This window comes from Thalassophryne amazonica, chromosome 14 (genome assembly GCF_902500255.1).
Source record: "Thalassophryne amazonica chromosome 14, fThaAma1.1, whole genome shotgun sequence".
Classification (NCBI taxonomy): Eukaryota; Metazoa; Chordata; class Actinopteri; order Batrachoidiformes; family Batrachoididae; genus Thalassophryne; species Thalassophryne amazonica.
Window position 1 is genome coordinate 34599237 of NC_047116.1, and position 15455 is coordinate 34614691.

General features: G+C 40.7%; 1 protein-coding gene across 7 annotated transcripts in view; it reads right to left on the reverse strand.

Moving 5' to 3' along the window:
* Positions 1-15455, reverse strand: part of fmnl2a (formin-like 2a) — a 153376-nt gene that overhangs the window by 28653 nt on the left and 109268 nt on the right. For all 7 annotated transcript variants that reach the window (XM_034185776.1, XM_034185773.1, XM_034185779.1 and 4 more), the window contains exons 7-10: positions 13746-13854; positions 10621-10697; positions 9865-9958; positions 2735-2809 (exon numbers count right to left, since the gene is read on the reverse strand). In XM_034185776.1, coding sequence (XP_034041667.1) covers positions 2735-2809; positions 9865-9958; positions 10621-10697; positions 13746-13854 — 355 coding nt within the window. The remainder of the gene's footprint in view (positions 1-2734; positions 2810-9864; positions 9959-10620; positions 10698-13745; positions 13855-15455) is intronic.

Genomic DNA, 15455 nt, shown 5'->3' on the forward strand with positions numbered 1-15455 from the left:
GCATAGATTTTTTAAAGTTATTTCAACTTAACTAGAGAAGTCTTGTATCATCAACTCAGTTGAAATACTCACTCATCTTCAACCGCTTATCCGGGATCGGGTCACGGGGGCAACAGCTATAGCAGGGGATCCCAGACTTCCCTTTCCCATGCCACATTAACCACCTCTGACTGGGGGATCCCGAGGCATTCCCAGGCCAGTGTGGAGATATAATCTCTCCACCTAGTTCTGGTTCTTCCCCGTGGTCTCCTCCCAGATGGGCGTGCCTGGAACACCTCCCTAAGGAGGTGCCAAGGGAGCATCCTTACCAGATGCCCGAACCACCTCAACTGGCTCCTTTCAACGTGAAGGCGCAGCGACTCTACTCCAAGCTCCCCATGGATAACTGAGCTTCTCACCCTATCTCTAAGGGAGACACAAGCCACCCTCCTAAGGAAGCCCATTTCGGCCACTTGTACCCATGATCTAGTTCTTTCGGTCATGACCCAACTCTCATGATGCATAGGTGAGAGTAGGAACGAAGATTGACCAGCAGATCGAGAGTTTCGCCTTTTGGCTCAGCCCCCTTTTCGTTACAAGAGTACAGTAGAGCAAATGCAACACGCCCGTGCTATGCCAATTCTCCGGCCAATCTCACGCTCCAATGACCCCTCACTCATGAGCAAGACCCCGAGGTACTTGAACTCCTTCACTTGGGGCAAGACCGTATTCCCTACCTGTACTAGGCAATCCATCAGTTTCCTGCTGAGAACCCTGGCCTCAGATTTAGAGGTGCTGATCCTCATCCCAGCCGCTTCACACTCGGCTGCGAACCAACGCTGTGAGTGTTGGAGGTCACCGGCCAATGAGGCCAACAGGACCACATCATCTGCAAAAAGCAGTGATGAGATCCTCCCCCAACTACGCCTCGATATCCTGTCCATGAATATCATAAACAGGATTGGTGACAAGGCGCAGCACTGGCGGAGGCCAACCCCCACCAGAACCAAGTCTGACTTACTGCCGAGCACCCGAACACAGCTCTCGCTTTGTGAGTACAGAGATTGGATGGCCCTGAGAAGAGACCCCCCTCTCTCCATACTTCTGCAGCACCTCCCACATTATCTCCCCGGGTACACGGTCATACGCCTTCTCCAAGTCCACAAAACACATGTAGACTGGGTGGACATACTCCCAGGCACCCTCCAGGATCCCTGTGAGAGTGAAGAGCTGGTCAGTTGTTCCACGACCAGGACGGAACCAGCATTGTTCCTCTTCAATCAACTATCAGCCGAACCCTCCTTTCCAGCACCCTGGAGTAGACGTTACCAGGGAGCCTGAGTAGTGTGATGCCCCTGTAATTGGCACACACTCTCTGGTCCCCCATTTTAAATATGGGGACCACCACCCCAGTTTTCCTCTCCTTAGGCACTTTCCCAGACCTCAACGCAATGTTGAAGAGATACCTCATCCAAGACAGTCCCTCCACACCCAGAGCCTTCAGCATTTCTGGTCGGATCTCATCAACCCCCGGTGCCTTGCCACTGCGGCGTTGTTTGACTACCTCAGTGACTTCCACCAGGGAAATTGATGAAAATCCTCCATCAGCTTCCAGCTCTGCCCCTACTATAGAGGGCACTCCGCACTGATGCAGGAGTTCCTCAAAGTGTTCCTTCCAGCGCCGGATTACATCCTCAGCTGAGGTCAGAGTCCCATCCGTACTGTAGGCAGCTTGGACGGTTCCCCATTTTCCCCTCCTGAGGTGCCTAACGGTCCGCCAGAAACACCTTGGTGCCAACTGAAAGTCCTTCTCCATGGTTGCTCCAAACCCCTCCCACACCTGCTGCTTTGCCTCCCCAGAGGCTGCTGCCCTTCGGGCCTGTCAGTACTTTGCAACTGCCTCTAGAGTCCTCCGAGATGATATATCACGGAAGGACTCCTTCTTCAGTCAGACAGCTTCCCTGACCACTGGGGAAGTTGAAATAATTAAGCTGAAATAACTTAAAAATCTATGCAAATTGGTACATTAATTTTTCTCATTGAGACAGCAGTTCCTTTTTTAAGAGTTTGCCTTTGGGAACTTTTAACCACCACTTTAAGACTGGAGCTGAGACGGCTCACGTCACACAGTTTTCATCCCTACATGAATAAATGTGCTCATATCGCAATAACTGCATAAGATGTTGAAAATCTGTACAGTGTGTGTTGACATTCTAACGGTTATCGTGAAATCATAATGTTGGCCCCTCTGACAAGTCTGTCTGGACATGACAGACTTGTCATGGATTCTTTATTTAGGGCCACTGTATTTTGAGATGCTGAACCAATCATCTGCAGTTTATTTTGCAATGAAAAAATATAGAGTCACAGAAAAAGCTCTTGGGAGTGCGTCATCACACTGAAAAGTAGACTTGTGGTTTCTTCATGAAGGCATTTTAGATTTTAGGCAAAGCATGCCGAAATATGTGACAGAGGTTTGCATAATGTATAAACTCCAATTAGCGTTATACTAACGATCTGGGAACTGTGATTACATCTGGAACTTAGCAACTCCATAAAAACTTGTCTAAACATCAGATTGCAATTAATCCTAAACGCTGTCCGCAAACTCTCTCCAGCAGTGGAAAAGAAAACAGAATTACGCTTCACTCTGGGCTTCTTCAATGTGAAACGCTTTGCCACGCGTGTGTGGCTGAGGGATAGCAGAGAAATCAATAGTCATTAGGACAGAGAGGGTGAGTGTGAGTGAACGCACCATGAAGTCAATGTTGTTGTCCTCGTTCTTGAAATAGTCCATTAGCCTTTCAAACCGCTGTTCCTCCAAACATACCTGCAAACAAAACCACATTTTGTCTTCATCAAGCACAGATAAACACACAATTTTACCTTTAACATTCATCAACTGGCATATTTCGCACCACAAAACCTCATGATTTTCAAAATCCAAGGAAAAGTTCTGCTTAAAATATGAAAATTACAGAGTGTGTCTGCAATTTCTGTATCATCTGTACACAAACTAACAATTCACATGAGTAAGAGGCAGGGTTACATCACATGACAAAAACAGGTCAAGAAAATCTGACCAAACACACAGCGGCAAATTCGCAACCAGCGTTAGCTCATGCACATTTTTAACCCAGCATTTCAATAAATATTTGTACTGCCTTGTCCCAAAACCAGGAGTACTGTGTGCAGAAAGAAACATCAGTGATGTTCAATGATAAATATGTAATGTCTGACCAAAATCTCAGAGAGGGAAGTTTTTAGAGGGAAGTGAATTAGCATGATCGGTTATTTTGGGACTGCTGCTGAATAATCACACTATGCTGTATGAAGTGCATCGCTGTTCATTATGGCCCTGGAAACTGTGACACTCAGCTTCTTCTGCCAATAATCTGAATTCAAAGTGGAGACAGGAAGAAAGAGGCAGAAATAAAAGATGATTCAGCTCAAAGTGTTCATCCTGAGGTCAATGAGTGGAAATGGGGCATAATTAGGAGTCAACCAAATATCAGCTTTGCTATTTAGCAATTTTCCAGGTAGTTTATCTGTTTCTTTATGTCATGGACTGTATTTATGGACTGCATTTGCAACCCCTGGCAAAAATTATGGAATCACCGGCCTCAGAGGATGTTCATTCAGTTGTTTAATTTTGTAGAAAAAAAAAAGCAGATCACAGACATGACACAAAACTAAAGTAATTTCAAACTTTCTGGCTTTAAGAAACACTAAGAAATCAGGAAAAAAACATTGTGGCAGTCAGTAACGGTTACTTTTTTAGACCAAGCAGAGGAAAAAAATATGGAATCACTCAATTCTGAGGAAAAAATTATGGAATCATGGAAAACAAAAGAACGCTCCAACACATCACTAGTATTTTGTTGCACCACCTCTGGCTTTTATAACAGCTTGCAGTCTCTGAGGCATGGACTTAATCAAATTCAAATCAATCAAATTTTTTTTTTTATATAGCGCCAAATCACAACAAACAGTTGCCCCAAGGCGCTTTAATGAGTGACAAACAGTACTCTTCATTAATCTGGCTCCAACTTTCTCTGACTGCTGTTGCCAGATCAGCTTTGCAGGTTGGAGCCTTGTCATGGACCATTTTCTTCAACTTCCACCAAAGATTTTCAATTGGATTAAGATCCGGACTATTTGCAGGCCGTGACATTGACCCTATGTGTCTTTTTGCAAGGAATGTTTTCACAGTTTTTGCTCTATGGCAAGATGCATTATCATCTTGAAAAATGATTTCATCATCCCCAAACATCCTTTCAACTGATGGGATAAGAAAAAGTGTCCAAAATATCAACGTAAACTTGTGCATTTATTGATGATGTAATGACAGCCATCTCCCCAGTGCCATTACCTGACATGCAGCCCCATATCATCAATGACTGTGGAAATTTACATGTTCTCTTCAGGCAGTCATCTTTATAAATCTCACTGGAACGGAACCAAACAAAAGTTCCAGCATCATCACCTTGCCCAATGCAGATTCGAGATTCATCACTGAATATGACTTTCATCCAGTCATCCACAGTCCACGATTGCTTTTGCTTAGCCCATTGTAAACTTGTTTTTTTCTGTTTAGGCGTTAGTGATGGTTTTCGGTTAGCTTTTCTGTATGTAAATCCCATTTCCTTTAGGCGGTTTCTTACAGTTCGGTCACAGACGTTGACTCCAGTTTCCTCCAGTTTCCTCCCATTTGTTCCTCATTTGTTTTGTTGTGCATTTTCGATTTTTGAGACATATTGCTTTAAGTTTTCTGTCTTGATGCTTTGATGTCTTCCTTGGTCTACCAGTATGTTTGCCTTTAACAACCTTCCCATGTTGTTTGTATTTGGTCCAGAGTTTAGACACAGCTGACTGTGAACAACCAACATCTTTTGCAACACTGCATGATGATTTACCCTCTTTTAAGAGTTTGATAATCCTCTCCTTTGTTTCAAATGACATCTCTCATGTTGGAGCCATGATTCATGTCAGTCCACTTGGTGCAACAGCTCTCCAAGGTGTGAGCACTCCTTTTTATATGCAGACTAACGAGCAGATCTGATTTGATGCAGGTGTTAGTTTTGGGGATGAAAATTTACAGGGTGATTCCATAATTTATTCCTCAGAATTGAGTGAGTCCATATTTTTTTCCCTCTGCTTGGTCTAAAAAAGTAACCGTTACTGACTGCCACAATTATTTTTCCTGATTTCTTATAGCGTTTCTTAAAGCCAGAAAGTTGCCATTTGAAATGACTTTAGTTTTGTGTCATGTCTGTGATCTGCTTTTTTTCTACAAAATTAAACAACTGAATGAACATCCTCCGAAGCCGGTGATTCCATAATTTTTGCCAGGGGTTGTATATGGTACTTTTCTATCTGAATCAGAAGCTCAAAGCATTTTGCCATGATGCCTACAGAGTTCTGTATTTGTGAGACTTCACCAGGTAAAGGACGCAGAACAAAAGGCTAATAATGCAAAGGTAATAATGTAAAATTCAGAGTTAAGATGCATTTATGTTTCTAAAAGCTTACTCGACAACAACTGGACTTCTTGTTAAACGTCAAGACATTTCGCAACTCACATAAGTGACTTATTCAGTTTTAAAAAGGTTACGACTTTGCTGAATGCCCAATACAATAAAACGTGCCTAAACCGTCATTGTATAAACCGAATATTCGCACTCACCGGACAAAAGCAAGTCTCAATGCATGGTTTTCCATGTAATAAGCCTCGTATATAATGGATTTTGTGGAAGAGATTTTTGCTCACATTGGCCAAAACGTATCGTGCCATTGTAATATATTTCCATTAAAAAACCCTTGCATATTACCGGACAATGCAGTCTGGACTTGCTCAGTAACAGAGGTACGAAATGAAGTTGAGCACTGACACTCACTGAATCGAGGAAAGTGGGTACCGTGTTTCCTTGATTGAAAGCCCGGCCGTTAATTTTTTTCAAACCATGCTCAGACACAGGCCCTAAATGAGGCAGAGTGTAATTCATTATCAACAAAACTGTGCTTGCTGCCAGCACTGTAATATCGTGTCAGGTTTCACATAAATCCCTGGGTGTAACAAATCAAACCACTTTAGATCAAAGCTCTCTGCATGGCTACAAACGCACACACCTGCTTAAAAAAGGACACCGCAAAAGGCTGTGATTTGTTACTTTTCTGGTTTCACTCCTTCCTCTCCCGTCATATTTTAAAGGTTTTTGCAGTGCGCACACTGATTACATTTTGATCATGGATCACATATGTTTGGCAGAAAAGTCCACAAATATGACTAGCTTCACAACACTGAGTCAGAAAAAGACGTTCAAATGACATTTCATGTAGGAAATTGTACATATCATATCGGTGGTTTGGAGGTTAACGATTATATAAAGAAGTGGAACTCGTTGAGGGACAAATTAATCCAGAAAAGGCTGCTGTTCCTTCTGTAAATTGCATAAAGACCCTACAGAGAACTTTAAAAGGGTCACATGCACATCAAAGATAGTGCAAGGCCATGGAGTTACAGAGCTGCAGAAGCATAAATCAGGCTTTAGGATTTTAAGGTACTATTCATAGCAGACTTAAAAAAATGAGTGACATGACCAAATGTAATCTTTTTAATGCACATAATGCCCGGCACTAAAAAGCTCATCAGGGATGTTTCAATGACACAAACACGCACCCTCAGCAGGAACAAAGCATCTATCCAGATAAGGTGTTTTTTTTTATGTGGCCTCCACTGCAACAGATTTTGTGTGACATCAGCTGACTTTTGACACAGACCACAAAAGTCTCACCCTTCACAGCTTCAGCCTCATGCAGAGAGGCGTCTGAAAAGGCGCTGCAGTGACGTCACAGCAATTTACTGAAAGGTGAAGGATTTTCAAATTTTCTTAAATTGCTTAGAGCAGCTGCACAAACAAGGGAAGTGCGCTGAGAAAAAGATGCTGGGTGCTGCAATTTTGCTGGAGGTGTCGCATACAGCTGCACACTCAGTTCTAATTTAAAGAAACTGAATAAAGACACTGGTGCTCAGAAAAAAGCACGATATTGTCACTGGGCCTGAGGGAACATTCAGCCAATTTCCAATTTAATTTAATTTATATAGCGCCAAATCGCAACAAAGTTGCCTCAAGGTGCTTCACACAAGTAAAGTCTAACCTTACCAATTTTAATTTGTTCTTCAAAGCACCACGTGTAAAGTGCATCTCTTTAATTCTATCAATTTAAAGATGTTGTTGTGCCTTTCAGACAATTTTTTCTACCTTCTAGGGTTTGACCAGGTAGGTTACTGGGAGTGAGAGTCCACTGTCTGCAAAGAGAAAGAATCTTATCCTTAGGATTTGAGGTACATGTAAATGACAAAGTAAATTTGTCCAAATACATATGTTATGTAGCAGCCAAAGCAAATAAGAGTTTTGAGCATAATCAAGACCACTTTTACTTATATTTCCAAAGAATCTTTTTTGATTTTGTATAAAAGTTATTTCAGACCTCACAAGGAGTACTGTATCCAGGTTTGGTCCCATCATCTTCAGAGGGACAAAAATATATTAGAAAAGATTCTGAGGAAGGCCACATAAATTGTACCATAGTTAGCTGATTTATCATATGAAGAGAGATTAAAGCAAATGAAGCTTAGTACTCTTGAAAACAGAAGAGTTTGTGGAAACCTGCTTGAGGTTTACAAAATGGTTCATGGTTTTGAGAATATCAGTTTTTTTCCAAAATAGAATTTACTCAGGTTTGAGAGATCACTCCCACATGTTTGAGGTGCAAAGACACAAATATGACCCAAGAAAATACTTTTTTCTAACAGAATTATAACTTTGTGGACTAGTCTACCCTAACATGCAAACACTCCAAGTGTTAATACTTAAAAAAAAATACTATGATGATTTTTATTGTGATATTTTTTGATAACTACTGATGTGTGCGTTTATTGTACTTTTGTACATGTTTTGACAGTAGCAATCTACGCGCTGCAGCCAGGTGAAATGTCAGCGCCCCCTTAGCCTTCTCCAGCAACTGGGTTCTGAACACTGCATGCTGGGTCATGCACAGAGAACTGTGAAAGAAGCAGCAGCCATTTATGCGAATTTGGAAAGCCTTCTCTCAAGTGGGGGAGGTCTAAGAGGCCATCTTTCAGCAACTTAAAATGAGGTTGTTTCATCACTCAACAAGAAGATTGAGGCTCCAGAAAACATCTGTCAGCAAGAGGACACCTAACTATGCCCCAGAGACAGATAGACCTGCTATAATGACCTCTTTTCTTGTTGAACAGATTGACCTTGTTTTGCTTTACAAGAGAGACTCTCTCCACCGAAGGCTCTTCTGAACAGACCACACAATTTTACCTTTTAAAACTGAAGATGTCACTTGGATAAGAGGTGAAATTTCTTAAAGCCCAACAATAAGTCCAGTTGCTGTAAACTCTTAGATAGCTTTTCCCAGAATGACAGAGAACCTTCATAGAGTTGCAGTCGTGCTCTTTGTGCTGCGCGGTGATCTTTACCATCCCAGAACTGTTGGTGGCGTTATTTCTTCTGCTTTGCATCCATTGATAAACAATAGTACCATTAGCCAGGTCCTTTGGATTAGTTTATTTGAGACTATAATCAATTTTTTTAAAGAAGAAAACTGACAGCTGCATTTAAAATGTGCTCAGACAAAACAACGGTGCTCTGCAGTCCACCTGTTCAATGCAGCGTAATTATTCACCAGCTTGTGTAAATACCATCCATGGAATAATACTTAAATGTCTGAAATAGGAGATAGTGTTTTTGATTGTTTTAATAGCCAGCACACAAGCATGTTCAGCTCGTGTGCTGGCTTCAGCTGTGAACCATTAATTCTTTAAATATACCCAACATTTACAATAAATTATTTATTTATTTATATTTATTCTGTATACGAGGATGCACTGTCCTCTCTGCTGCTGGAACAGCAATCTGTCAAACCCAATAATTTAACACCAAGGTTTAAAATGAGAAAAAAAGCCGACACTGTCAGTATCTGCTAAATTTCCTTTGGACTTTGATAAATTATGCTGTGTGTGCAAATCTCACCTACTTGCATGTTTCCTCTCACCATTCTGCACACTCGGGTGGACAAACCCTAAACTGGCAATACACACTATTTTGCACATTTGAAAGATGTGCACTGTTAATAACTCAATATGCATGTTTTCCGTGAATGCGCTGCTGTTTGGGCACATTTTAAAACGTGCAAACCTTTCATAAATCAGGCCCATGGTGTCTACCCACAACCTCTGACCTCAGTCCACTGACCAAATGTGTAAAAGGTTGCACGCATGCTCCCCACAGTCACAGTGATGTAATTACCATTTCTTAGCCTGTATCTCAGTGGATGAGTTGCAGTCTCCCCAAAGCTCATTATACCACTAATGCCAAAGTAGCTGAGAGCAAGACTTAATATTTCAGTCAGGGTGTAAATATTGCATTAACTGCTGTTGAGCAGCCCACATTTGTGGATACATGCTACAAAAAAGGGGGCTGTTTTTAGTGCTCGCTCCATCAGAACCTCCTACACCTTTTTACAGCAGTCAGAATACTTCATCCAGACATGCAAAGGTCACACTCAGTTGCGAGCTTTGAAGTTCCTGCCAAATCCACAAATGCAACTGATTTCTGTGGACCCTGCAGCGCTCGAATGGGTCCTCCTGCTTTATGCAGCCACACAGGTGCGCGCAATACAACAAAACGCATTCCTAGATGCTACTTGCTCACATCGACGGGGAATCTGCTGCCCCACATCTGCAGGAGGAGCATTCCTCCAAGCTGAGTCACTGCTGGAAATTACACAGTTGAAATATAATGACATATCCCTCTCCTCAAATCCTGCTTCCCATCTGTGCGCAGCATGTACCTCCTTAAAGTTGTCGAATGCAGACAGAATTATTTCATGGCCTCCTCTCACGAGACAAACTGCCGCCAGGAGCTCCAACACCAGGGCTTTAGTCCTGGAACACAGGGAGCAAATTAATGATGAATGGTTAGTGAATGAAAAGTGCCAGCGCCATACGGAAACAGAGTCAACAAAATATGAAGCTGTGTAATTTAACATGCTGCCAATGACATAATTAACCTTACAGTATTATGATGTCTCTTTAAAAAATGGATGAAACATGACCTTGGGTGCAAAAGTCTACAGTACAACTAATCTGGATTAAAAAAAACGCACAGTCTGAGGTTTGTTCAAGGATTTCTCTTCCTGGGCCAGATGATGTTTGACAAGTGAAGTGACATATATGCACGTGCAGTTTGGAGGAAATCTTTTAGCCACAGGGTGTGAAGTGAGAACACACACACAGCTCCATCTGGTTGCTGTGTCAGTAAGCAGTTGTCAGTGTAGCAGAGTGTGCCAGCCGTGCCCCAACCTGTCTGTCAGGATGAATGTGCCCCAAAGCAGCAAAATAATCTCACTCTGGAGCCTGCTGCTCCTCAGGGCAGGTGCTCCGAGACCAGGGTACTGCTCTGACGGCCGGTTAATCCTTCCAATTTGGACTTAAAATTGCAAGTTGTTCATGTATTCATTTTTTTAATCGCATCTTTATTATGAAAGAGAAGTGTAAGAATATTCATCTTTGCAAACCTGTTGGCAGCTAAAACAATAAGAACCTACCTGGGATTTTTATTGTTGAGACTTAGTGCAATTTCATTCACAGCATGTGGGTGTGACATCACCATGTTGAAGCCATACTGGAGGGAGAAAAAGTCAATTCAACAAATGAACACAATGAAGGAGCCACAGAAAGAGTACAGCAGGCATTCACTTGTATCATAAATGAAACATGCACAAATGGTCTTGAAGAAACCTTAATTGATCTAACAGTTTCAAAAAGTGCTGATCGGATATACAGATATTGATACAAAAATTATTATGGAATCAAGTGACAGCAACACCTGACGGATCCCATTAAGCCACAGGCCACAAACTTTAGTGTTTTCGCCGCTGACTGAATTCTTCAGAAACATGTCAAACCCACTACATACAGGTGCATCTCAAAAATTGGAATATCATGGCAAAACCTCAACATTTTTTGTCAGTTATTTCAGAAAGTAAAAATTTTCTAAAGTCTAGACGCTTTACACATAAATGGAAATTTTCAATCTTGTTCTATTTTAATTTTGAAAATAATGGCCTACAGCTAAAAAAAAACAAAAAACAAAAACTATCTTTAAAAAGAAAATATTTCACAGAAATGACAAACGTCTGAAAAGTGTGTTCTTTTATGCACTCAATACTTGGTTGGGGCTCCTTTTGCATGAAATACTGAATCAAAGCGACGTGGTATGGAGGCAATGAGCCTGTGGAACTGCAGGGGTGTTATGGAAGCCCAGGTTGATAGCAGCCTTCAGCTTGTCTATATTGTTGGGTCTGGTCCCTCATTTTCCTCTTAACAATATCCCATCATCTATGAGGTGTTGTCTATGGGGCCAATTAATTACAGTATACAAGTTACAAGTAGTTTTGGCAGTGTGGGCAGGTGCCAAGTCTTGCTGGAAAAGGAAATCAGCATCTCCATAATGACTGTCAGGAAACGCATGCAGGAAGTGCTCGAAAATCTCCTGATAGATGACGGTGTTAACTTTGGACTTGATAAAACATAGTGGACCAACACCAGCAGTGACATGGCACCGCAAATCATCATTGACTGTGGAAACCAAACTGGTCTTCAAGCAACTTGGATTCTGTACCTCTCCACTCTTCCTCCAGACTCTGGGTCTTTGATTTCCAAATGAAATGCAAAATTTACTTTCTTCTGAAAAGAGAACTTTGGACCATTGCACAACGGTCTGGTTCTTTTTTTTCCCCCCCTTAGCCCAGGTAAGACACTTCTGACATTGTCTCTGGTTCAGGTGTGGCTGGACACCAGGAATTTAATGCTTGCAACCCATTTCCTGGACACATCTGTGCATGGTGGCTCTTGATGAACTAACTCCAGCTTCAGTCCACTCCTTGTAAGCTCTCCCAATTTCTTTAATCAGCTTTGCTTGACAATTTTCTCAAGACTGCGGCCATCCCTGTTTCTTGTGCATCTTTTCTGACCACACATTCCCCTTCCAATCAGCTTTCCAATAACACAGCACTTTGTGAACAGCCAAACCTTTTAGCAATGACCTTCTGTGGCTTACCCTCCTTGTGGAGGACATCAATGAGTGTCTTCAAATGTCAAGTCAGCAGTCTTCCCCATGACTGTGGTTGTAAGTAATGAACCAGACAAAGATTCATGGTATCTATACTGCATAAATACTGAGTTACTCAAACCAGAAATGAATATTCTCATATTGGAAGATATGTTTTATGTTTTGTTTTGTGTTTTTTGGAGCTGTAGTCGGTTAATTATAAAAAAATTTAATTTACAAAGTGCTTGAAACATTTTAGTTTTATGTAACAAATTTAGAATTTTTTTTCACTTTTTGAAATAGCTGACAAAAAACTTTATATTCTAAATTTTTAACATCTATATTATTCTGCAGCTTATGCCCCTATTTCACACATATAAGCACCTAAAAACAACTTCCAATGATAGAGCTGAAATTACCATGTATGCAAAGAAAAAAGATATCACTCAAACAGAAAATAAGCTATTTTTTTCTGCAGTATATGGCTAAGTTTCTTCCTACAAAGAGTTTTATACCGTTGTATTTGTCTTAACAGTGGTGTCACACTATTCCTAACATACAGTACCATTTCCCTTCTGTATTACATAATATACCGTGTAAAGTAGCCATTCCAACTTCTTAACATTCTGATAACATTACAGGATGGCAAATTAATATATTCAATTTCTGAACTGTTACTGAAATAGCACAAAGTCAGGATCTGAAACCGAAATGCACAGAGGTCAAAACAGGCATTTCTAGTCATTTTCAGAAAAAAATGTTCAATTGTAGCAAAGATAAACCTGGGATTTTAGGGGAATTTAAGCCTGAAAACCTTCCCTCTGGTCTCAATGGTGAACGAAATACACCAAGGAGTGATTTCACAGGGGTCAAAGTTCAACAGTCATTTACCAGCTATTTACAGGAGAAATGTTTTAAGCAGAATAAGCAGAAACTTGGAGTCTTTGAATTACTCTCAAACGTTAATGGTTACTGAGATTTGATTTAAGGCTGAAACTAACACAATTGTTCAAGATCGTTTAGTTGTTTACAAAATGTCAGAAAATGGTGGAAAAATGTGTGATTAATGTTTTCTTGTTTTGTCCACAACCTAAAGATATTCAGTTTACTGCCAAAGAAGAGTAAAAAAATTAGTAAAACAAACCAAATCTATTTAATTTTTAAGAAGCTGAAATCTGAGAATCTGGATCTAACTGTAGCAAAGGTTTTTGATTAATTTAATAGTTGATAAACGGTTAATTAATGATTGATTAACCTAATTACTGCGTAAATTTTGTTCTTTGCCCTGTACCATGGTAACTCTTCTGTCTGACAGTGATCAATGAGAGCACACAGAAATTTTCGTCGCACAAATAACAAAATTATTACTACTCAATCAGTTCCTGAGATATGACCATTTCCAGAGCAGCCTGCACGGACAGCTACTGGGAAGTTAAAATTACTATACTTGTAAACTTTTTGAATAACACGTGATCTGTGCAACTGCTAAACACTGGTGTGGGAGTTGTGCCCTGGATCAGGTAATCACATGTGTTCAAGCAGAAAAAGTTGATCTAAAGTAGGAGAATTTGTGTCCAAAGGAAATAGCAGCCCGTGTGGAAGAAAGCGCAGATGGCTGACCTGGTAGTTCATGATAGCGCGCAGGCACATGATGCAGACGTGGACATCATCCTTTTTACAGACCAGTCTGGAGTTTTTCAGCGTTCTCCGGCTGGGCAGTGTGTTATAACTGAAAATTTGAAAAGAAAAGAAACAGACACAAATGTTGGGTGCACATTTACATGAAAAAGAAGTAAACAGATGCCACACACACACTTACGCAGAGGCCATTAAACCGCTACACAAACCCACATTGAGGTCATATGATCTATAGCTTCACCAGGGTCCACAAGAATGCAGACCTTCACTTGTTTTAATTAAATATGCTTCACAATGATATCACTTACAGCTGGCACAATAGCGGCCAGTCATTTACATGCAGGGCAGCAATTGTTGAGGCTTTTGTGTGGACAAATCCGGGGACGAGGCCTTTTCTCTTGGTGTAACAGTAAAAACGAAAAACTGAAGTGGCAGTTTCAGCCATAAATGAAGATGCAGAGCGGTTATTTTCAGACTTTAGTCACGAGGCTCTCTTGCCAGACTGAGTGCAAGAAAGGAAAAAAAAGTGTCTTCAGGCAGCTGAGAGACATGTAGATTCAGGTCAATGCCACAAGAAGCGATTGAGATAATTCATTGCAAGGTGCTTCTTTTTTTTTTTTTTTTTTTGTAAGGCTTTTGGTAAAGAGGAGGCAAACATTTAAGCTCTGAGGTAGATTTAGGACAAGACACTTATTGTGTTCACAGCACACTGAGCTCAGACTGTTGAGTTTGTGGTCCATGTGAGAGTACACCCAGCTCTTACACTATAAAATTTGGAAAAATATGTTCCCTGACATAAATGCAGCTGCTGACACAACTGGAGGAAAAACATTTAAGTTCCAGTAGTTGAGACGGGGGTATGCCCAACACTCTGAATTAGTCATCATACAATATAAAGTGTGCCAAAAAAATAAATTACTTAAAAATTATCCATCTTGGATCTGCTGTGGTGACCCAGAGTGGAAAAGAGAGACGCCGAAGGGACTTACAATTAAAAAATACGATGACATAATTCCGAAATAAGATGTTTGAAATTACACATCTTAATGAAATACTTTTAAAAGTACTTATTTTAAGCAGGAGAAGCCTCACTGTGATGAAGAATTTGTTTTATAGGCATGTTGGCCAAGACTGTAAGAGTACCTTACGTAAAAGACACAATGCAAGTATTTTAAAAACATATGGCACGGACATATGGCATGTCAAAAACACACAAAGATGAACAGAGAAAATAATTATGTACAATACACAATATTAAAATGTAGAAACAAACTGGTTAAACAGCAGACAAAACAACAAGAAGGACAGCCAGATTCTTAGTGTATAACTACAAAAAAAAACATTAAAGATCAGAATCTAGCTTAAAAGTCCAACCAAGTAAAACTGTCCAGAAACATAGATTAGTTTGTGTACGTGTCATCAAGAATAATTCTAAAAGCCCACAAGGAGACTATCCAAATAAAGCCTCTTCTACTCAAAGGGGACAGCAAATATGAAGGATATATATGTCATAAAATGACAAATATGTAGGAAAGACAAAGAATAGTTTTGTAAATCAGCACACAGCACAAATTTAGCCAGCTGTGATACAGAGCACAAGGATGGAAACAATCAGCAGAGCTTGGAAAAAAATGTTAAGGGTTTGTTACATTTGAAAGGGAGCACTAAAAACCGAGATGTTTTCTGGCAAGG